This window comes from Ahaetulla prasina, chromosome 4, assembly GCF_028640845.1.
Source record: "Ahaetulla prasina isolate Xishuangbanna chromosome 4, ASM2864084v1, whole genome shotgun sequence".
In the NCBI taxonomy this organism is placed as follows: domain Eukaryota; kingdom Metazoa; phylum Chordata; class Lepidosauria; order Squamata; family Colubridae; genus Ahaetulla; species Ahaetulla prasina.
The window spans coordinates 46,645,739-46,670,691 of NC_080542.1; the positions used below are offsets into that span (position 1 = coordinate 46,645,739).

The window sequence follows — 24,953 nt, forward strand, 5'->3', positions numbered from 1 at the left end:
CTCCCACCTCAGCACTCCAAGTCCATTAAAAATAACTACAATCCCTTTAATTGGAACTGCTAGGAACTGCCTGTTTGCAAAATATACTAACTGTACAATTTTAGTTAAAGAAATGGTATTAGAAGGATCAATGACATTCCATTCCTCCTGACCAACCCCTTCTGCTTTTTAATAAACCTAAAGGATGGGAAAGCCAAACAAAGAATTTCTACACTATTTTTCAGATCTCAGTTGCAAATATACTTCTGTTTTGAAGCCAAATGTATCATGCATTTTACATTTGGGGAAAGGGTGCACTTCTGCCATCACAAAATCATTTTGTGAGCATCCAAGAGCCTTGTGATTGCGGTGGAATATACATTTGAGTAATGAACAAAATCATAACCCCATTGCTTGCTTTTGTAATCGTAAACCAAATTAAAGAGCACAATTTTCTCAACAACAAAAAAAGTACAGAACCTCAAAGCTAATTTTATCTTTCGCCCACAAAACTGTAAATTTTAATGCAACAAAAGAAAAATATTAAATGCCTTAGAGAAAAAGTACTTCTAATGATGATGTTTTCTTTAAATAACACAAACAATCTTGACCAAGACTGGAAATACTCAAATATAGTCAATCCTAGTGACTTCCAGGGATACACCAGAAATAGGTTACTTTGGGAAATCAAAAACATCCCAGGGGAAAACAATGCAGTCTCCTGCATATGGCCACTAAGAAAACTTGGCTAAAGTTTGAGTGAAGGTTTATTTTAGGGAAAGGAAATGTTTTGCTTTGTTCCCATTGAGTACACTTTGGAGCATACCTCTTGGCACCTAATCCAAAGAGCTCAGCCTGCCAAAAATTGCACACTCCTGATCTAAACAAGAACAAGGGATACACAGCACAGGCTTTAGTGAGGAAGGAATAGCTTTCATGCAAGTACTTGGCAGGCTGAGGTGGCAGTGAATTTATACAGCAGCCTTCCATCTCTCTTGTCTTCAGATGTGGACACAACAATTCCTAGAACTCACAGTTATAAATGAGAAAGATCCCACACATCTGGAGAGCAACAACTTGATGCAGAGGAAGGTTGCTTTCTCTATTTTTCTTTCCTAAAAAGGGGATTTTCTTTTCCCCACTGTTCCTTATGTCCTTAATGTCCTCATCAATAGGGGAGACATGCAGCGGATAAAATTGTTGCATATCACTCCCCAGTATATCCCTACTTGTAGAAATATTGCCTGTTGAATTTCTGCAAGTTGCGTCACTTTACAGAGCACTGAAGGAAAAGTAAAGTGGCAATCATTATGACATGTTTTTGCTATTTTCAGTCATATGTGGAACTTCATGAGCTAGTCATGGACAAGAACAATGAGTTTCGCTGGATGGAAGCTTCTCACTGGATCAAACTGGAAGAAGACTTTGAGGAGATGGGGCATTGGGGGAGACCTCACCTTTCATACCTGACTTTCAAAAGCCTTCTGGAGGTACACAAGGCTTTTTGCAAAGGTGAGGAAAGAGACTGCAAGGATTGTACAAATTTCCTTAAGAACTTGCCCTTTGATTGTTTCCAAACAATGGGCTACAAAAGAAAAAGAAGGGTGCTTGCACTCACCTTTTCCACTGTCCAAATCCCAGTGCTATATTAGGTACGATTGACATTCATATTTTTACTGATAAAAGAAAATATTTGAAGCTCTGAACTGTGGAGTCCTTGATGCTCCATAAGCTTAGTGGTTTTCTTGCAGATGTTTCATTACCAAACCAGGTAACCTCATTAATGCATCAAGTAGCACTGGTTGTGTTATTTAGTTTGGTAATGGAACATCTGTAAAAAAAAAAACCCACTAATCTCAGGGAGCACCAAAAACCCCACCTTTCATGTATTGATGGACTTGTTCTTACCAGTTTTCCAACAAATAGCCCAAGGTTTCCAAAAAGGGAAAAAAATCTGTCATTAATAATAGGAAATGGAGAGAAGAGTAAATCAGTATAATATATTTATATCTGTATCAATATCTATTATATCTCCATACATATCTACATGTGTATGTATGTATGTATGTATGTATGTATATATGTGTGTGTGTGTGTATATATATATATATATATACACACACACACATATATACATGTAGGTCTTTGGTTATTCGGGTTTTCTTCCACGTAAAATCGGAGGTGTCTTAACAACATTTCAACAAAGTCTCATTCGTCATCTTCAGGCTTCAGCTTCGTGCTTCTGGGAGCAATGTGTGATTGCAGCTGTTTCTTCCTTTTTAACTGCTAATGGGGGTTTGAACTGATTGGGTGGGAGCTTGGCTGTGCTCTGATTGGATGGGGTTTTTTTGTGCTCTGATTGGCTGGGGGGGTGTCCTGTTGGGGTGGGGGCTTGGTTGTGCTCAGATTAGTCTGAGTTGCAGCAGGATTTGAGCTGGTGAGCCCCCACCCAAACAGGATACACCCCCAGCCAATCAGAGCACAAAAAAACCCCCATCCAATCAGAGCACAGCCAAGCTCCCACCCAATCAGTTCAAACCCCCACTAGCAGTTAAAAAGGAAGAAACAGCTGCAATCACACATTGCTCCCAGAAGCACGAAGCTGAAGCCTGAAGATGACGAATGAGACTTCGTTGAAACGTCACCAAGACACCTCCAATTTTATGCAGGAGAAAACCCGAATAACCAAAGACCTACATACAAACACCCGCAAAAACCTCAGGAAAAAAAAATACACACACACACACACACACACTCATTTTATCTATCTATCACTTTCCATCTTTCAAATTTTCTAGCCTCAATGATTTGGGAGTCTCTTAAATAACAGTAGTAATCGTGGAATTCATTTTGGGGAAAGAATTGAAAAATCAATTAAAAGTTTCTCAATTTTCGTTTTGATATACTTCATAAAGATAATAAATGTCTCTTTTGGAATGCAAGCAAATATCTCTTTCAAATGATCAAAATGTTTCTTTGACATGATCTCTCTATTTCTGCATTTCTAGGAACTTTCCTTCTAGATTTGCAAGAAAGAAGTCTAGCTGGGATTGCCAATCAAATACTTTCCCAAATGATCTATGAAGGAAAAGTCAAGCCTGATGACCAAGAGGTGCTTTTAAGAACTCTTCTACTTCAGCACAGGTATTGGTAAAAACAAATATGAAATATGACATTTCTCCACCCAAAGAATGAATGGGACAGTCAAGAAAAATAGGCCACAATCCATGCCTAGCTCTTTCTGGATCAGGCATACTCTATAAATTAAGCTAGTGACAGATGTGTCATATATAAGTGGGAAAGGGTACTGAGAATGAAAGAGCATATGAGAAGACCTGATCCCTGCACTAGTTGCCAATGCATAGTATTTGGATTTCATTCCAAGATCTGGACAAGTCCAGTAAAGGTCCTGCAAGATCAGGAGCGGCAAAAACAGCAGAAACATCTGCCTGTCATACTTAACCTACTGATGTGACATTTAGGAAAAATGGGATATGTAAAGAATTGCCTTGTGTCTGCTAGCCTTTTAGTCTATGAGCTCAGTATTTCTATTTCTTTGGAACAGTGCAAAGAAGGGTATCATAATGATCAGGGGCTGGAAAATAAGCCTGCTGAAGAGACATAACAGAACTGGATGGTTTTAGTTTTGAAAAGTTATGACTAAACTTTTTTCCCCGAAGGCCATCACTCTGCTAAACAAATAATTCCCTCAACACTGTCAGACTATTTACTGAATCTGCACTACTATTAATCGTTTCATAGCTCCCATCACCAATCTCTTTCCACTTATGACTGTATGACTATAACTTGTTGCTGGCAATCCTTATGATTTATATTGATATATTGATCATCAATTGTGTTGTAAATGTTGTACCTTGATGAATGTATCTTTTCTTTTATGTACACTGAGAGCATATGCACCAAGACAAATTCCTTGTGTGTCCATTCACACTTGGCCAATAAAATTCTATTCTATTCTAAAAATACAATAGCATTTGCCAAGTTCCTGAAGGAGTGCAATACAAATCTATATTGTATTATGGTCAGAATTCAGAAAATGAAATAAGGGTCATATAGGAAGGTCAATTTAGATTAAACTTGAAGAAAACCTTTGTAATACAAAAACAATTCAGCAGTGGAATTATGAGTAATGAAAGTGGTGGTGTTTTCAGAGACTTTCAGTCAACTGTTGGGGATACTTCCATCTGGAATCTCACAGTGATCAGGGTCTAATGACCTCTTTCAACTCAATGACTTCTTAATACTAGATAGAACTTTAAACTCTGTGAATCAGAAGTTACTGTGGAACTATTTAGACTTTCCACAACTCTTCTTTGTGAAGATGTTTGTGTTTTTTGTTACAAATAAAGTATATGTATTTTTCAAATTTTAAAATAAATATACTTAACAGTGAACCTTTCTTAAGGGAAAAAATGAAATAACTGGCTATTTTAGTAAAATGTAGATAGTAGGTAACGTTGAAAAGTTGGGAAATCCTTTCTGCCAGAGAAATAGGATTTTAAAAATGAGTTGTTGCCTTCTGCCAGAAGGACATTCTGTGCAATAAAGCCAAATTCTCTAGTTTTATTTATTTATTTATTAAATTTGTATGCCACCCTCTCACCTTACCTAATAACTTTTAATTTTATTCAGAAAGTTAAAATACAAACTTCAAAAAAGAAGCAAAAGATTACAAAGACAAAACAAAATTAGACAAAGTGTTTTTAAAAGGTTCATTAAAAAAACAAAATTTAAGAACACATATACATATATTGTCCCCCACCTCCCAGTTGAATACTGATAGATATATTACAGCTATAATGGTTCCCCCCTTGCAAAACAGAAAACTGAAACAGAAAATTGTTGTTTCTCAATTATTGCTTCTCATTCCCCAAAGTCATAAGCCCTCCTATGGATTGGACGCAAGACTCTTCTGTAGCTGAGCATTTACACAGTGGTGAAAGCCTACCAGTTTGCACTGGTTTGGGTGAACTGGTAGTGATAAAAGCTACTGGTTCAGCAAACCGGTAGTAAAAAAAAGCTACCGGTTGATCTGAACCAGTATTTCTAACGATCAGCTGTGCCACACAATTTATATTCACTATAGGAAAGGAAATCCTGCTTTCTAGCGAATCTAAATAGCACAGCAGAACTGTCCCCCCCTCATTGTTCTACTTACCTCGCTAAATGTGCTTTTTCCACATGAAGCATTTGATGCGTGCATTTGGTGTGCACTCTGCATGCACGCACACAGCGTATGTTTGGCGTACACCGTGCATGCGCGGGCAATGAACCGCTCGCAAATCATGGCGGATTTCATCACTGCTTTTAACAGCCAGTCATAAACAATTCTCAAAGACAGAAGAAGCACCATAACAAAGGAATTCAGAGAATGCTGAAAAACCTTTCTCACAATAAAAAAGAGGAGGGGAATTCAAATTTTTTTAAAAAATAAGATGAGTTTTTAAAAAATTAATAAAACGTGAAACTCCTTTTGTGAAACTCTGATACAAGTGTAAATCAAATGAGGTCCTTTTCATTACCCAGGAATCCAAGTTGAGTTCCATAGAGAGAAAACAAAAGTGATTTATAGTAACTAATAAATCAGTAAAAAAAAAACACCACAAAAATTCTTCTTTAAAATCAGGGTTTAAAACAAATCAGCATTCAACCAGTCAATTAACATTTAAAAGTAAATGTCAAACGGAAAAAAACAAACCATCAAAACGTGTAGTTGAAACCAAGGCATGCTTTAAAAAGCAGACAGTTGAAAGGAAAAGATGGAGACCCAATATAGAAAATTATTGATAAAGATTCCACTTCTCATATAGGTCCATGGTCTTGGATCATCCCTAGTAACTCCCATTTGAATCTAGGCAGTGTGCCATCAGAGAACCAGCTTTGGCAGCAAAATCAGCAGTTTGTCAGCAGGGAAGAAAACTCCTGCGCTCCACAACATGCCATTTTTGGGAAGTCCCCATTTTGGGGGAAGTCCTTGTTATATGCCCCCCCTCACCAGTAAAGCAATTCAGGGCGGTATATATTTTGGTTGATAGACAATGCCTATAAATTAATCTGACCATTTTACACATATCAGTTGTTACATGAATTCTTGTGTGAAGACCTAGGCATTAATTTATTACTATTGCATTCTTATTCTTTTTCTCTTCATTGAGCCTGATATATATATATATATATTTATTCTTTGCCCAGTCATCCTAGTGAATCAGCTTCATTAAACACTCTGTTGCCTGCACGGTCCAACGAACAGATGCCAAAGACTCAACTCAACCGCTGCTTCAAGAACATCACCAAATTGAGATGAAGACATTTTCTAACGGCTCAGAGCAGGTAAGTTAACTTTGCAGTAAATAAATGGAGAATATTTTATGACTACAGTGCCACAAGTACTGGAATTCAAACTATAATTTTTCCCATCTAAGTATGCAATTGTACTCAGACTTCAGTTGTCCTCAGACTTAAAAGAGAACCAAGTAAGCAAAGCAACATCATCAAAAGCGTAGTTGAAACCAAGGCATGCTTTAAAAAGCAGACAGTTGAAAGGAAAAGATGGAGACCCAATATAGAAAATTATTGATAAAGATTCCACTTCTCATATAGGTCCATGGTCTTGGATCATCCCTAGTAACTCCCATTTGAATCTAGGCAGTGTGCCATCAGAGAACCAGCTTTGGCAGCAAAATCAGCAGTTTGTCAGCAGGGAAGAAAACTCCTGCGCTCCACAACATGCCATTTTTGGGAAGTCCCCATTTTGGGGGAAGTCCTTGTTATATGCCCCCCCTCACCAGTAAAGCAATTCAGGGCGGTATATATTTTGGTTGATAGACAATGCCTATAAATTAATCTGACCATTTTACACATATCAGTTGTTACATGAATTCTTGTGTGAAGACCTAGGCATTAATTTATTACTATTGCATTCTTATTCTTTTTCTCTTCATTGAGCCTGATATATATATATATATATTTATTCTTTGCCCAGTCATCCTAGTGAATCAGCTTCATTAAACACTCTGTTGCCTGCACGGGTACAACGAACAGATGCCAAAGACTCAACTCAACCGCTGCTTCAAGAACATCACCAAATTGAGATGAAGACATTTTCTAACGGCTCAGAGCAGGTAAGTTAACTTTGCAGTAAATAAATGGAGAATATTTTATGACTACAGTGCCACAAGTACTGGAATTCAAACTATAATTTTTCCCATCTAAGTATGCAATTGTACTCAGACTTCAGTTGTCCTCAGACTTAAAAGAGAACCAAGTAAGCAAAGCAACATCATCAAGCAAAGCGTTATGACTGGTAAGAAGTCTTAAAGTAAGAAGTTAGAAACAGAACTGGTGTCATGGTCAGATCATTTTCTCCTTCGCCTAGATTTTCAGACCGCTACCCACCACTGCAGGGAGACGGAACCAACGCGTTGGTTCCGTCCCAGGCGCCTGATGGACCCGGAGAGGTTCCTGATGGAGCTTGGGCCGTTTCCTGAGGACCTGGCCCACAGCACGGCTGAAGAACTAGTTGCGGCCTGGGAACGGGCCGCGGCTGGAGCTTTGGACCGTGTCGTGCCCTTGCGGCCTCTGACCCGGCGTAAATCTCAGCCGGCCCCCTGGTTCTCCAAGGGGCTGAGGGAGATGAAACGCCAGAGAAGACACCTAGAGAGTGTTTGGAGGTCCAGCCGTTCCGAAGCTGACCGAACACTAGTTAGGTCCTATTCTAGGACCTACCTAGTGGCAATGAGGGAGGCGAAGTGTTCTTACGCTTCCACCCTCATTGCGTCAACAGATAACCGCCCGGCCGCCCTGTTTCAGGTGACCCGCTCTCTCCTGCATAAGGAAGTGCGGGATGACCCATTACAGGGATGTGCCGAGGAGTTTAGTGGTTATCTATACGATAAAATCGTTCAGCTCCGGGATAGCTTGGACCGAAATTGGGATGATCCGGAAGAGAGGGCAGAGTCGCGTCTTGTGGAGATTGTTTGGGATGAGTTTGACCCTGTGGCTCCTGAGGACATTGGGGAGGCTGCATGCCATGGCATGTTTACTGGACCCGTGCCCTTCCTGGCTGGTACTGGCCTCTCAGGAAGTGACACGAGGCTGGCTCCAGGGGATTATTAACGCTTCTCTGTTGGAAGGGGTTTTCCCTGCCGCCTTGAAGGAGGCGGTGGTGAGACCCCTCCTCAAGAAGCCGTCCCTGGACCCAGCTGTTTTAGGTAATTACCGTCCGGTCTCCAACCTTCGCTTTATTGCGAAGGTTGTAGAGAGTGCTGTGGCATGGCAGCTACTCCAATACCTGGATGAAGCCGTCTATCTAGACCCGTTCCAGTCCGGCTTCCGACACGGATATAGCACGGAGACAGCTTTGGTCGCGTTGGTAGATGATCTCTGGAGAGCCAGAGACAGGGGTTATTCCTCTGCTCTGGTCCTGTTAGATCTCTCGGCGGCTTTTGATACCATCGACCATGGTATCCTGCTGCGCCGGTTGGGGGGGTTGGGAGTGGGAGGCACCGTTTATCGGTGGTTCTCCTCCTACCTCTCTGACCGGTCGCAGACGGTGTTGACAGGGGGGCAGAGGTGCTGCAGGGGTCGATTCTCTTGTCCCTCCTGTTCAACATCTATATGAAGCCGTTGGGTGAGATCATCAGTGGCTTCGAGGTGAGATATCACCTGTACGCTGATGACACTCAGCTGTACTTTTCCACTCCGGGCCACCCCAACGAAGCTGTCAAAGTGCTGTCCCGGTGTTTGGAGGCCGTACGGGTCTGGATGGGGAGGAACAGGCTCAAGCTCAATCCCTCCAAGACGGAGTGGCTGTGGATGCCGGCACCCCAATACAGTCAGCTTCAGCCGCAGCTGGCTGTTGGGGGCGAGTTATTGGCCCCAAGGGAAAGGGTGCGCAACTTGGGTGTTCTCCTGGATGCACGGCTGTCATTTGAAGATCATTTGACAGCCGTCTCCAGGAGAGTCTTTCACCAGGTTCGCCTGGTTCGCCAGTTGCGCCCCTTCCTTGATCGGGATGCCTTATGCACAGTCACTCATGCTCTCATTACCTCTTGCCTGGATTATTGCAATGCTCTCTACATGGGGCTCCCCTTGAGATGCACTCGGAGGCTTCAGTTGGTCCAGAATGCAGCTGCGCGGGTGATAGAGGGAGTTCCACGTAACTCCCATGTAACACCTCTCCTGCGCAGACTGCACTGGCTACCTGTTGCCTTTCGGGTGCATTTCAAGGTCTTGGTTACCACCTTCAAAGCGCTCCATGGCTTGGGGCCTGGGTACTTACTGGACCGCCTGCTGTTACCTCATTCCTCCCACCATCCCGTACACTCTCGCAGAGAGGGACTTCTCAGGGTGCCGTCCGCCAAACAATGTCGGCTGGTGGCCCCCAGGGGAAGATCCTTCTCTGTGGGGGCTCCTACTCTTTGGAATGAACTTCCCCCTGGTTTACGCCAAATACCTGACCTTCGGACCTTTCGCCGCGAATTGAAAACATATTTGTTTATTCGCGCGGGGCTAGCTTAAACTTTTTAAACTGTTTAGTTTTTTAAATTTTAAATTCTATTTATGTTTTAAATTGGGGGTTTTAGATTTTAAATATTTTAATTTCTCAGCCAATTGTGTAATAAGTTTCTTAATTTAGTTTTTAAATTGTATATTGTGTATGTTTTTTAGCTTGGCTGTACACCGCCCTGAGTCCTTCGGGAGACGGGCGGTCTAGAAATTCAATTAATAATAATAATAATAATAATAATAATAATAATAATAATAATAATAATAATAATAATAATAATAATAATAGTAATAATAATAATAAAAAAAATCAATGGATTGGCCAGACTTGGTATCACTGCTCAAGAATTTGAACAAATTGAACAAAGATTGTCATCTTTTGCATCCCTCACTTCAGATGAAGTATGTAGTCTACAAATTACTTTTTAAAGTAAAACAGAGAAGAAAATCCATCATCATAACCTGTATTGAGAATTTCTTTCTCTTGGATTATCACATATAGGGAATGTCTACATAATTCAAGTAGGCTATCTTAATTATTTTTTCTTAATTAATTTCATAAGCCAGCCAACTACATGGTGGTCAAGGCAATGCATCTGATACTGGGTCCTAAATTGTACTGAGTTTTATAATGTTCAACAGAACTGTATAATTTGACTTGCTAACATACTAGCAAGCAATGCAGGAATACACCATGAAACCTGTAATTCAAAATCAGTGGTTCCCTTCAACAGCCCATCTATTATATACTATAGAATTGCAAATGTAGGAAGTCCTACATACAGCATATTGTACAGTAATATCCACCCATTACTAGAATACATGAGGGCAGAATGCAATCTTAAAGAGCTCCCCACCACTTAATTATCATGGGGACAAAATGTAGTGACAAAAAGGCATTTTTGAGTACAGCCCTTCAGTAAAAATGGAGCTCCTGAACTATTGTGCTCTTGATCTCCAACCCACAGCACTAGTTTAGAAGGATACCATGATCAAGAGTATCAAAAACTGTCAGGAATTCAAGGAGAACTAGCTATGTTGTAGTCTTTCTTTTGGTAAAAGTCATCAATCAGAACACTAAAGGCTGATTCAGTTCAAGTCTGAATACATATTGAAATAGGCCTTTTTCAGGAGCAGCTAAATCTATACTATCTTAAGAGTCACTTGTAAGAAAATATCTAATTTTCTCAAATTCAGAGTGTAATCTCCAAGATTTTTTTTTCTTGCAGGGAGAGTCAAGTCATAGTGGTTTTAAGAAGCAGCTATTAGATAAGATTCCTCCTGATGCAGAAGCCACTCTGGGATTGGTTGGTAAGTATCTTCTGTGTTCAAGTGTAAAAGGATCCTGTTATAGAAAGTGTGTACTGGACCTCTAGAGTAGCATGAGAGCAGTTGTGTTGAATGTCATTGTTTCATTTCTTGGCTTCTCCAGATAAGATTTCAGATAAGATCTTGAAGAATTGCTGCAATGACCTCAGAATATATGCTGGACTTTGAAACTGATGAGCAAGGGCTACAATACACCAGAGAATCATTCAAAAATTTCCAGCATTGTAGGCCACAATGTTCGTATGGATGCCAAAAAATGGGTACATAGATAGATATGGGGTGGACTTATGGAAAGTAAAACTATGCTGAAAAATGTTATTAGTTGAAATAAGCATAACTATTAAAAAAGAAAAGCCACTACTTTTATTAGCATTATTAATATCTATCAAAGAGAAAATGCATTGTTATATTATCTGATATTAAAAGGGTCTGCTTTATTGGCAACAAGAAAAGCTATTACAAACTCCTGGAAAAATTTCAAAAAATTGAAAGTTATACATTAGTATCATAGAATACAGATGATGGCATGAGCAGAAAATCCGACAAGGTAAATTTGGCCAGCAAAGGTTTAATAAATAAAGCTCAGTGGTGATCCAGAATGAAAGAAAAATGGTGATATGCACCACGCAGGGAACTTCCTGCAGTCTTTGTAGGCACCTCTTTAAACTAGACTTTTTGTTGTGTTGTTGTTGGGATAATAAAACAGCAATCTTACAGGCAATCCAGGAACTCCTCTGGATCACTTTTCCCCCATTAGATCTGGATCACTGCACAGCCCTAAAAATTAATAAAAACCATTCTAATAAATCTGACTAATGGTATAGCTTAGGTCAATTCCATTGAAGAAATATTTATTAACCCAAAATGTTAATGAAAAATATCAGAAACAAAACTGGATGTGCTTTGCATAAAATATCTATGTATTATAATCCATTACATACATTGAAATACATGCATGTACTGTATGTATGTTTCTAGATAGATAGATAGATAGATAGATAGATAGATAGATAGATAGATAGATAGATAGATAGATAGATATTATTAGTATTATTAGATTATTTTATTTGACGTGTTTTTTAAAATATACTTGAAATACCTATGCTGGGCTTAAGTCCACCATTTGACTGGTCTGTTTATAATTATGAAATAATTATAAATAATAATATATGAAATAATTATAAATAATAATATATGAAACTTTATAGAGCCATTGAAGTAGGATTATTTTAATTACCGGTATTTTAAATCTTAATCTTATTTTAATTATTTTAATGCAGTATGAACCACAGATTGATCTGTTGACATTAGTATGATGCAATTATCTATTGATCCTTACATTTCAAGCAATTCCAAAGCAGAGTTATATCGCAGGTCTTCCTTTCTTTTTCTGGCCAACTCCTTGAGCACATATTAGAATATATTCTATTTTATTCCTGATCTTAATCTATGGCTTGTCAACTTACTACAGTTATCATATCTGGACTACAAAGCCATCTGGATATGAAAATTAGTTTTTTGTACCTAGTTGCTGCCATCTAACAGTTATCCATATTTCTGCAGCTCAGATAGGGTACCTTAATTTACCCACCACTACTATCTTTGGGCTCCCAACTTTTTTGTATCTACATTATTCAAAAACAATCAAAATCAGCCTTCCCCAAACAGAACTTGCAGGTTTTTTTATACCAGCCCCCATCATTCTCATCAGAAATTGAAATCTAACACAAAAATGGACACCAAGTAGGGATATCAGATCTAAGGACAGTCTAGTTTCACTTTATATAGAGATCTACATGAATCTGCAGATGTACAACTCATGAGATAATGAGGAATGAGGTAATACCATAAACCAATTTATTCAGCCCTACATAGGAACCAGAATCTACAGGAAGTGATCAATCCACCTAGACAGAGTAAATTGGGAAATGAGAAACAAAGTTGTTCTTATTCCAGGTTTTGGCCTTGGAAGAGTCTAACATAATTTGCAAATATGAAAAATGTTCTGACTTGCTTCAAAGATCTCTAGCTAGAAAGAGAAAGAATAATACATTTGATTTCAGAACCTACATTCCAGTAGTGGGATTCAAAAAATTTTAATACCAGTTCTGTGGGCATGGCTTGGTGGGCGTGGCATGACTTAGTAGGCGTGGCATGGTGGCCATGGCAGGGGAAGGATATTGTAAAATCTCCATTCCCACCCCACTCCAGGGGAAGGTTACTACAAAATCCCCATTTCCTCCCTATCAGGTGGGACTTGGGAGGCAGAGACTAGATGGGGGTGGGGCCAGTCAGAGGTGGTATTTACCAGTTCTCCGAACTGCTCAAAATTTCCGCTACCGGTTCTCCAGAACCTGCTGAATTCTATCCCTGCTATATTCCTTAATACTCTACGTCAGTGTTTTTCAACCTTAACCTCTTAACTCCCGAGCCAGCATGGGGGATTCTGGGAGTTGAAGTCCATACATCTTGATGCCTCCAAGGTTAAGAAATACTAGTTTCTTTAAACACAATGACTAGCAAACAATTTCTCTCCTCACATCTATATCTTTCTTCTTACTGTCTTTCTTTTCTCTTTTAAAGCAGAGTGATTTATGTACATAATTGAAGTATTAATGTGGGAAATTCTGAAACTGTTAAATTGCCATAGTTTAATATTGCTGCACGGTGCCTAATTGTAGAGCCAGCACTATTTGTTCTACAAATGCATCCTAATCTTAAAAAGTTTGGGGAATGGGAATCTACCTGCTTATTCTTGCTTTCTTGTGCATTTGGGCCAGGAAGAAGCCATATTTGTCCTATGCTTTGCTTCTCTATCTAGCTTATCAAACCCTGTCTGCAAACTTTGCTCACTTCGCTGTCTCCCCTTCTCTCCCCTTGTTCCCTTCACTTCCACCCTTTTGCCTCCGCTTGATTCCTTTCTTTTTTGCCTGCATTTTCTCTCTTTCTGTTTCTCTTTGTGCCAAAGCCCCTAAACTATATCCCATGCCCATCCATCCTCCCTTCAGGCTGTGCCACCTTCCTGGACCGACCTACTCTGGCCTTTATACGCTTGAAGGAGGCTGTGAAGCTGGACTCTGTCCTAGAGGTTCCTGTCCCGGTCAGGTTCCTTTTTGTGGTTCTGGGCCCTGATTCCCCCAACATTAGCTACCACGAAATCGGGAGAGCCATCTCAACTATGATATCTGAGAGGGTAAGTTGGTTTTCCTTTATTCATTCAAGGGGCCTGAGGAAATAATGGTAGATCCTGCTTTCAGAAAAGATTAGCAGGTGAGTATTCAGCAGTGAGAAACCCATGTGAATAAGCTGAGAGCAAGGCTGACAGCTTCTGTAATTCTGATGTTGAAGAAATGGTTTCCTGACAAGGACAAAAAGGAAATCAAGTGGCACCAAAATCAACATTAGAAACTGGTATGCCAGGTGTGAAGTAAAGAACGGAGACCCAAAAGACTTCCCTCCTGTTCCATCAGCATGAATAGCCAGAATGAGGCTGTATTATATGCAGGATGGTTATAACGACTAGAATTTCGTACAGCATAGAAAATGAGAGGCCTGGTGAGATTTCTCCAACCAGCAGGTGGAGCAGTAAGGCTTTTAATAAGCTTCTCACCTATTACCACAAATAAGGGCATCATAATTGCATGGGCAAGATTTATTCTTTTCTCTCTGCTTGTGATCAATTCAGAATATCAGAACCTAACACAATTATTGGTCCTGGCAAAGAAATTCCATGTCCTTTTCAGTGGCTAATTGTCTTCTAAGATGGCAACTTCCATGGATAAAAGTTTCTGGGAAGTGTTGTCTTTAGTTCTTGGTTCTCACTTTCTCTATCATGCCATGCAAGATCTAGAGTGTCAAACTTGATTGCGTTATGTGACATATTGTGACCTTTTTTTGCCTTTGCGGAGCCAGGGTGGGCATGGCCTGTGTGTGATGCATCCGGCCCGTGGGCCACCTGTTTTTTTTTTTGTTTTTTTTTTACATTTATACCCCGCCCTTCTCCGAAGACTCAGGGCGGCTTACAGTGTATAAGGCAATAGTCTCATTCTATTTGTATATTTTTACAAAGTCAACTTATTGCCCCCCCAACAATCTGGGTCCTCATTTTACCTACCTTATAAAGGATGGAAGGCTGAGTCAACCTTGGGCCAGGCTCGAACCTGCAGTAATTGCAGGCTTTGTGTTCTTAATAACAGGCATTACCAGCCTGCGCTATTCACCGGCCCTTTGTTTGACAAGCCGGCCTGAGATATTAGGCTACTAGAAGTTCCTTATTATTGAAGGCTTTTTGCAAAGCAAAGCTTTGTGGCTCAGGTGTTAATGCAGCCTGTTATTAACAGCAGCAGCCTGCAATTATTGCAGGTTCTAGTCCCACCAGGCCCAAGGTTGACTCAGCCTTCCATCCTTTATAAGGTAGGTAAAATGAGGACCCAGATTGTTGGGGACAATAAGTTGACTTTGTATATAAATATACAAATAGAATGAAGACTATTGCTAACATAGTGTTAGCCGCTCTGAGTCTTCGGAGAAGGGCGGGATATAAATGTAAAAAAAAAAAGCATTTCCAAATAACTGACAATACAGGCGAAATGGGCAGCTGTCAATACAGATGTTTTAGAGCATGGTAGTCAACCTGGTCCCTACCGCCCACTAGTGGGTGTTCCAGCTTTTATGGTGGGCGGTAGCGGTTTTGTCCGATACACTTTCCTTTTTTTTAATTTAATTGACCTTTTAAAAAAATTTCATAGCATTATTTAAAAACATTTTCATTAGGTTTTCATAAAATTCCCTGTGACAATTTAAATTTCTAAAAATATACTATTTGTATTGCCCACGCATAAGTTTAGTTCACGTTACGTAAGTGAAACTAAATGGCGCTATAGTGCGACCGCAAACAAAAGACCCTTGTCCCAGAATAGCTCGCGCATCTCCCCCCACATCACCCAGCTGTAACAAACAGCTGGTAGCTGGTGCCCCCCCCAAACCCAATCCACGATGCGCGAGAGGCATGTGCAGATGATGATACACGACACATTACTGTGGAACCGGTGGGTGGTTAGAAAATTTTACTACTAACAGAGATACAAAAGTTGGTGGTAGGTATAAAAAGGTTGACTACCCTGGTTTTAGAGCATGTAGTTTTCATAGCAAAATCATTTTACTTTAGAAGTTTGTCTTGGTAAAGACTTGTGGATGTTTATTTTTCAGTTTCATTCGTTTTAACATCTAGAATTGTTACATTCACTGATTAATTTTAATCTGCTAGAGAGGCGTATTTCAGATAAATCTGATTCAACTCTTCACTGAAATACATAGTTTTAACAAGTAACTTAAAATGAATTGTTTATGGCAAGTTGGACCTATCCCTTATCTATATCAACAGTAGAGTACTGCTTCAGACAGAGTGGAGAAGCAGGCTGTGAAATGAGCCCACCCCATTCCTGCCCAGTGCCTCCCTGAGCACTGTTTTATTTTCTTTCTCGGAGTAGGTATTTCGCAATGACTCCTATTTGGCAGAAGGAAGACAGGACTTGATAAAGAGTCTGGATGAGTTCCTAAATTGTTGCATTGTCCTCCCACCCTCTGAGATCCAAAATGAAAGACTTCTCAAAATGTTGCTGCCAGTGCAGAAGGATTTCCTAAGGAAGAGGTACCTCCCAGTGGAGAAGAAACTGGAAGAGCCACTAAAAGACCTAGGTATGGTTAGAAGTAGCTATGGTTTAGTGTAGGAGGATAATTTAGCCTCCTACTGCTCCTCAGTCTCAGCAACTTTGAGATGTGTGGTTTTTCAAGTCACAGACTTCTCTAGCCCATTCATAGAGTCCACCCATTTCAGAGTTGCTGAGGTTGAGAAACATTGATTTAGTCCGCAGTTCTCTGCTTGAGTCAGGCATAGTGAACTCAGTGTGATTTCTTCTAAGAAGACATTAGTAAGCTTATACTATTAGCTTCTGCAAGAACGATTGAAGGAATCCATATTTTAGTTTGTTTATAAGATGGGAATTTGCTGAGAAATTAGTCTGGAAGATGTTCTGTCTCATATTTATGACAGATGTGTGGGGATAGCTTGCTTTTACCTACCCTGTTTTCCCCAAAATAAGACATCCCCTGATAATAAACCCCATCAGGCTTTTGAGCGGATGGCAATAAGGCCAAGTGCTTATTTCAGGGTTCAAAAAAATATAAGACAGGGTCTTATTTTCAGGGAAACACAACAGTAGAATAAGAAATATTTATAATTGTATCACAAAATCACAGACATTGGCACTGAATATTGAACTCAGCTTCCTGATTAAGGCCAGGGCCCCATGTAACAAATTTTCCAAAAATGTTTTGACTTTTTTCAATTTATTTATTTAATTTATATTCCACCACAATCCCAAAAGGCTGTCGGCAGTTTTGCGAGGTTTTTCTTCCCTCTTTCTTTTTTGTGCCATTAAATGAGTCTTGGCTTCTGGAAACTGCCTGGACAATTTCATGCAGTTTTCTTGCCAACATTTTTCAGAGGTGGTAGCCCTTCTTTCTTGATCAAGAGAGAATGACTGGCCCAAACTCACCCAACTGGCTTTTTGCCTAGGGTAAGACTAGAATTCACAGTCTTCCGGTTTCTAAGTCTAGTCCTTTTACTCACTACTCCAAACCAGCTCTCTTTATTTGAGCACACAGCTACTAAAACATTTGTGGTTAGTTTTAGAACAAGAACAGCATCTTAAAAACATACAAAATATATACATGCATTAAAAAAATTCAGGCACTGTCCCAAACAATCCCCATAGCATAGGAGCTCCCATTTCAGATGCTTCAAGCAGGCAGTGTGAACCTAAATTCTAGTGGGAAATAATTTCAGAGGGTTGGCCTTGCTACACAAAAGCAATGACTCCAAACCTCAGCCGCAGGTTCAATCCTGTGTGTGGAATGCAGTGCGAAAATTTAGACATAAAGAGAAAAAGATTGCATTGCCAGTACTCAGAAAATGGCAATCTTTTCTTCTTGTAAATAACTGCACAAAATAATTGTGCAAACCAGAGAAATATATGTACGTTAAAATTTAGAGTGTACATTAAAATTTAGAGTATTAGTGGGCTTGTTTAATCTTAGCAGCCCTTTTGGTAAAAGGCTTTTTTGACTTAATGATGTGGGATAGAAGAGGGATAACCTTTAAATGGCAATGATTATTGCTTCAAAAAGCAGACCAGCCTCACTATCAAACCTGTCCTGCTTAGAAAGCCACTGAACTTCTCTCCCAAACACATCCAGCCATAAGATTGAGGAAAGTTCAGTTACATTCAAATGGTGGCCACAACTAGATGACTGCAGCTTTGCCTCTTTTTATATATATGTAATGTGTACAATGCACATTTAAAAAAAAAAAGGATGAGGCTTCAGTCACCTGACCCTGCCTGCCATTTAAATATTGTTGACAACCTCACCCCACCCCTCCAATTAGACACCATTGTCTCATAGTCTATCCAGATAACTCAGCTGGGAGTTTCTCTGATGTTAAAGGTCCATATTATACAGGGCATCCTTTATGATCATGAATGAAATAATTCCAGAGATACCAAATATCCATAAAAAGTGGAGTCACATTCCAAGAGGGCACTCCCTCTGAAAACCTCCTCTTTCTTTCTCATGTAGGGCAAAAACTGAAAGACCATGACATCACAGCAGAAGATTCGGATGATTCCTTGCGCCGAACTGGAAGGATTTTTGGGGGGCTAGTGAAAGACATAAAACGTCGGTACCCCAAGTATCTCAGTGACATCAAAGATGCTCTGAACCCACAATGCCTGGCTGCAGTAATCTTCATCTACTTTGCTGCCCTTTCTCCTGCCATTACGTTTGGAGGCCTGCTTGGTAAGAAAAATTAGCAGCACCTTGAAATGTAATCACATACTAAAGATCAGGAGGGTGGTACTTTTTTAAAAATGCTCTGGAATTAATTTTGTGCTGGGCCAGACAGATAACCAATATGAAGCAGCGTGTTTTCAAATGTGAGTGCTTCAGATGGGTTAGGACTATAATTTCTAACCAGTATTGCTAGCATAAACTTTCTAGTAAAATATTATATGTTTATTCATTTATTCTTTTCCAAGTCTGGTGATAAAAATCAAAATTAAAAACAGGTTAGAGTTATTAGATATCAGAAGAAGCAAAGAAGGATATAGACATTTGGAAAAGAAGTGATATGGAGGGAGGGAGTAACACATTAACTTTCATGATGTCTACAACAAAAATGTATTTAAGGTTACATGTATATGAAATTACTTTTCCCTTCAGCTTCAGAAAAACTAGTTTTTCAGTCACAATAATTTTCCAACAAATCTTTATTTTTAAGAACATATGCTAGCAGTACTATAGAATCAATGACAATGTGCTTTTTCAAATTCCACCATAGAAATGTATGGTGAATCGTATGATACAGTAATCATAGATTTGAAGGGGTTGAATTGAAGGTGATTGCTGGAACTGCAAAATATATTTAGCAACATAGATCTATCTAGGTTATTGAATCTATCAAAGGGCAAAGGATGAAAGGAGCAGACAGTTTACTTATCTTATCAGGGTTCACTATCAGCCCATTGCTCCCCATCCAGGCCTTAACAGCCTACAAGCACTGCAAGAGAGAAGTCATGTCATTGCTTAACTCAACATGGGCCAAGATATATAGCTGCTGTCATCAGCATATTGATGATATCTCAGCCCATGGTGATGGATAATCTTACCCAGCAGCTTCAGGTAGATGTTAAATAGAAAGGGAGAATGTATCGAGCAATATAGGGCACATATATAATATGTGTGTTGCATGTTAAAAAGGGGTATGGGTTTGTCAGCTCTTCTAGGCAAACAAGATGCAAAATATGACCAGCTAATGCTACTTTATTTTAAAGCTGCCTTAACAGTATCTTGCAAGTCTGAAAGTACAGATCTCTTACTTTCTCTTTTCGCAGTCTAATCAAGGCATGTCCTTCCTAAATTTCTTTCTCTGGCTGTTAAACAACTGCAGGTTTCTCTCCCACTTGTCTGTTCATTTCCTAGGCAGCATCTCTTTTCCTTTACCCTCAAGGTCATCCTTCACATACCATTATAGCTTTGATCACCTGGTCCTACCTGCTATTAATACATAACCAGTCCTTAATAAATCTAAAGACCTCAATCCCATCACTGGGCACTTCCACACACCTCATTATTTCTACCATTCAAACATTCTTTGCCATTTCAGAAAGACTGCGAACATCCCCATGCAGCCATTGCATTAAATCAAGCACTGCTCTCTACCACATTAAAAATGTCTGCCATCCCAGACTTCTCTTCCTTTCTTATTCTTTTCAACTGCTTCCTAAAGCGTATAGTCTGAAAAACAAATAAATTTGAATGATCTGTATAGGCTAGCCTAGTATTTCTCAACCATGGTAACTTTAAGATCTGCGAACTTCAACCCCCAGAATTCCCCAACCAGCACAGCTAGCTGATTGGGGAATTCTGAGAGTGCAACACTGGCACAGCTGGTTTGAGAATTCTGGGAGCTGAAGTCTATCTACCTTAAAATTGCTAAGGCTGAGAAACACTGGGCTAAATGTAGGTTTCTCCAATGACAGTGGAAAGTAGCTTAATGAGTAAAAGTTTAATGAGTATTTGTTCAATGTGATTTTATGTTTTACCAGAAAAATTTTGTATTGAAAAATACACTTTGGTTGTGAGAAATATGCATTGTTGTGAAAAAGACCATCACAAATCCTAAGCCATATGAATCTCTGACTCCTGGACAATGGAGAAGGGGGCTGAAAGAAGGCCTAGGCTGGTCCTATTTTTGCTAATAGTTTCCCGTTTGCTTTCAGCTGAAAAGACAGACCGTCTGATAGGAGTCTCTGAGCTTCTACTCTCTACGGCAGTTCAGAGTGGACTCTTTTGCTTGCTGGGAGCTCAGCCTCTCCTTGTTGTGGGATTCTCTGGCCCCCTTTTGGTCTTTGAAGAAGCTTTTTATGCAGTAAGTGTCCTGCCAAAAATCACTACGACTTGTTAAAAAGGAACCAGATTGTTGCTACAAGGGAGCAATTGGATTTGATTGCCTTAAACTGTAATGTAGTTCAGGGGTCTCCAACCTTGGCAACTTTAAGACTTGTGGACTTCAACTCCCAGAGTTCCCAGCTTTGCCAGCTGAGGAATTCTGGGAGTTGAAGTCCACAAGTCTTAAAGTTGCCAAGGTTGGAGACCCCTGATGTAGTTTATCTGAGCATAGTTTGTATGATTCCATCAATTGTTGTTTTGCAAATAATAGTTTAATGTGCTGTGAATGCTCAGCAAATAATGGCTTAAGCAACTATGGCTAAACAATCCATAATGGTGGTAATTTGCTTAAATTATTTTAAAGCAATAGACAATTTTGGAAATTAATGGGAAATTTTGGCTATAAGATATGAGATGAAACAATCTCCATGTCTACGGGTAGCATATCTCCTATTTCTAGGTGCTGGAGAGTAATAAAGAAGTTTTTAGGTGGCTTCTAATCAGGCAGTGTTTTATTTAACAAAATTATTCCTACATTATTAGAAACTTTTCAGATCATGCTTGCTCAGTCTTATCTCCATAGCAATAGAATATTGCTTTTCCAATCTGATAATTTAACGTATTAATTTAAACTCCCATAATAATCAAATAGTGCAACAAAGATTGGACTGACTGTGGAATTTAAGTACAGTACATTTGTAAGAAGGCATTATGAAAAAGCTATAACAATAAAAAAAAATCTGAAGACAAATTTAAATTTCAATTATCTCCCCACAGATGTTAAATCAGAAGCTTCATCACTGTGATCATAAGCTTGAAAAATTTACACAGGTCCTTTTTCCATATCCTCATATATGTGTTCAACTCCCCAATTCCCAACTAGCCAAAAGAAGTCTTATAAGATGTCAACTTGGAAAAGCTGATAGAGTTCAGATATCTGTTTTATTAAAGTGAAAGTGCAAATGAAGGGGAAAAAATAGCATTTCAGCTACTGTATATAGTCTATGAATTTTTCTTTATCTTCTTCATGCCCATTCCCTTTTCTATCTATATAGTTTTGTACGAATCATGACATTGAATACCTTGTGGGGAGAGTCTGGATTGGCTTTTGGCTGATACTGATAGTGATATTGGTGGTGGCTTTTGAGGGCAGCTTCCTGGTGCGTTACATCTCTCGCTACACTCAGGAGATCTTCTCAATCCTCATCTCCCTCATCTTCATCCTGGAAACTTTTTTCAAACTCATCAAGGTAATGTGATTTATTGTGTTTGTACTTTCTGTATTGTTGCATGACACTTGCTGGTAGTTTTGCTTCTTAGAGCAAAATATGTGTCTTTCATTTCGTGATGACAACTCTCAGATTTCTATTCATTGTCTGTGTGGTTGAAATTTGGAGATACTCTATGTCTTAAAATATTCTGATGACATTACAGTAATAAGGCAATAGTACATCCAAATCTATGACAGAGGTGTGGAAATTTGTCTGCTGAATTGTTATGTTTTTCTGATGCCCTGCTTGAGGTAAGGCTTACCATGGAGTATGGCACTAAGTTTCTTTCTCTTCATTGTGTCATTTATTCCTTGTGCTAGAATCTTGGGCACTACTTTGAAGTAGATTTGGGGTCCCAAGTTCTAAGCAGTATGTCCTTTATAAATATTATCTTTTTGTTTTAGAATTCTTTAAATTCTCACCAAATTAGAGATATTCTGGCCAAAATTAAAAGAAAGCCGTGGTTACTTTGCCTCCTCTCAACTTCTCCATGCATTTGCCAAATCACATTATGTTATGGTCACCCATGTGTCACTGTATAGCTTGTATATCACACTCCAGGTCACATATGTTCTCTTAAAGAAACTCTTATGACTCTTCTCTTATGAGAAGAACATGTGTGTTAGTTGTATAGTTTGCATTTCCAATGTTACATATCCAGGGTGTCTTGCTATCCATGTCATGATCATGGATTACAAGATGAATAAATGATTACCTTTTTCCACATCTTCATTTGATTTCCAGTTTTATTACTTTTAGGCAAATTTTGAAGCAGTGTGTATTTTAACAGACTCAATATTTATTTCTGCTTCTCCTTTTTTAAGGACAACTGCATTCAGTAACTACTCTGTTGCAAACATTTTTAAATAATGCTTCGAATGATAAAGATGATTTAAAATTCTCTGGGTATTTAAAAAGCAGAAAAGTAAGTGTGAGAATTACATAAACCACTAAATTTATAAAATGTGCAAAGAAAAGTATGTATTTTACATGGCTGTCCCTATCTTATGGGACACCCTCTACCCAATGATTTGGCAGGACTTTTAGTCCTTTGGAAGACCATCCTTACCCAGGTGCTGGATAAAGTGAGAATGTTTGGAGTTGGTTATGGGGCATCCCAAGGGAATGACCGAGGCTCTGGTTTTGTTTTGGTTTTATGATTTGCTGTTTTGTAGTTTTTATAGTTCTGGGTTTTGTTATTGTTGTGGGCCATCCAGAGCAGTGTTGTTGATGGGTAACCAAACAAATACTTTACGTAAATAAATAACAGCATTATAGCAGTGCTTTAAGATAAGAGTAACTAAGTATTCTGACAGCAGAGGTAAATAATACATGGTCCAATGGTGATTTAAAAAGAACGTGTGTATATTTATTTAATCTTTTGTCAATTCATCAGTCAGCAGGAATTTCGGTCCTTTCATATACTCAGTAAATGGTCTTGAGTAAATCATTAAACCTACTTTCTACATCTGTAAAAATGGAATCAATTCTGACAGTATTTCTAAGGGAGAGCAAACAAGCTGCAACTATAAAGTGATGAGTTTGGGATTACAATGGAGTAATCATTGTAATCACCATGCCTACCATAATAAATATTTTATAATGTACCTATGATGGTACGCTATAAAATTATTTTATACATTATTTCCTATGATATCCTGCTCAATTTTATTCCTATTTTACAAATGGAAAAATCAAGCTAAAAAGCTAGGCCCCCCAATTTCCCCAAAAATAATATGTAACTAGAAAATAAGCCCTATCCTGATTTTTAGTGTGCTCCTAATATAAACTCTACCCGCAAAATAAGCCCCAGTTAAAAATTGTCATCAGCTGGAGTGTGTGTGTGTGTGTGTGTGTGTGTGTGTGTGGCCACAGGCAGCAAGGGCGCAGGGGCTGATGGCATCCGGCAGCAGCTGCAGCCTGCCAGCATCTTGGTCAGTGCAGGTGAGTTGATTATTTGTCCAATAAGCAGACGGAGGCAGAGCATGGGGAGAGGCATGAGATCTGGACATGCCATGTGGGCCATGGGAAAGCTGAGAGTCAGTGGCCTGAAGCAGGCAAGTGGCCACAGGAGGCTCATCTTTGCATCTTTCAGCTTGCCTGCAGCCCACACAGCACTTCGGAATCGCCTACCTTCCCGCCTCTGCCTCTGCCTCTGTCTGCTGCTGGTGCTGCTGTGCGAACATGAGCCTCCCATGGGCGCTCTCCCACCCCAGCCCACCAACTGTCTGCTTTCCTGTGGCCCGCGCAACACATCCAGATCATCTGTCTTCCCCCTGTGCCTCTGTCTCAATCTGCTGCTTGGACAAGTAATCCACTCACCTGCACTGCACGGGCTATGCAGTCCCAAAGTGCACTGACCAAGAGATCAGTGGACTGCAGCTGCTGCTGAATACCATTGGCTTCCATGTGCTCGCCACTTCTTCTTCTTCTTTTTTTTTTATTCAAAAAGTTTTACAGAAAATTTTTTCCCCCTTTCCCCCCCCTCCCCTCCCCCCTCCCCTAACAACCCCCCTCCCCCCCCCCCGACTTCCCGGAACGAGCACAAGGTATAGTTAAAAATAAAACAAACATATGCTAAAAAAATTGTGCTCGCCACTTCTTGTGTGCACGCTGGGGTGTGGTGCCCAGCCACTTGATCACCCTGATATTATGTTTCCCTGACAATAAGCCCTAATGCTTATTTTGGAGCCCCCCAAAAAAAATATAAGACTGGGTTATGGAATGGAAAAATGAAAGGTGTTCTGTTAGCATCAAGCTGCTGGAACATATATCTTGATTACAGTATGTTATTTTGCCTCAAGTTTTTTCTCCTTCTTATCCTCACCATTATACATG

General features: G+C 39.6%; 1 protein-coding gene across 4 annotated transcripts in view; it reads left to right on the forward strand.

The window, feature by feature from the left end:
• Positions 1–24,953, forward strand: part of SLC4A1 (solute carrier family 4 member 1 (Diego blood group)) — a 70,580-nt gene that overhangs the window by 18,335 nt on the left and 27,292 nt on the right. For all 4 annotated transcript variants that reach the window (XM_058180852.1, XM_058180856.1, XM_058180854.1 and 1 more), the window contains 9 exons: positions 1,314–1,491; positions 2,988–3,123; positions 6,983–7,121; positions 10,737–10,818; positions 13,845–14,029; positions 16,326–16,533; positions 18,475–18,693; positions 20,676–20,824; positions 21,900–22,094. In XM_058180852.1, coding sequence (XP_058036835.1) covers positions 1,314–1,491; positions 2,988–3,123; positions 6,983–7,121; positions 10,737–10,818; positions 13,845–14,029; positions 16,326–16,533; positions 18,475–18,693; positions 20,676–20,824; positions 21,900–22,094 — 1,491 coding nt within the window. The remainder of the gene's footprint in view (positions 1–1,313; positions 1,492–2,987; positions 3,124–6,982; positions 7,122–10,736; positions 10,819–13,844; positions 14,030–16,325; positions 16,534–18,474; positions 18,694–20,675; positions 20,825–21,899; positions 22,095–24,953) is intronic.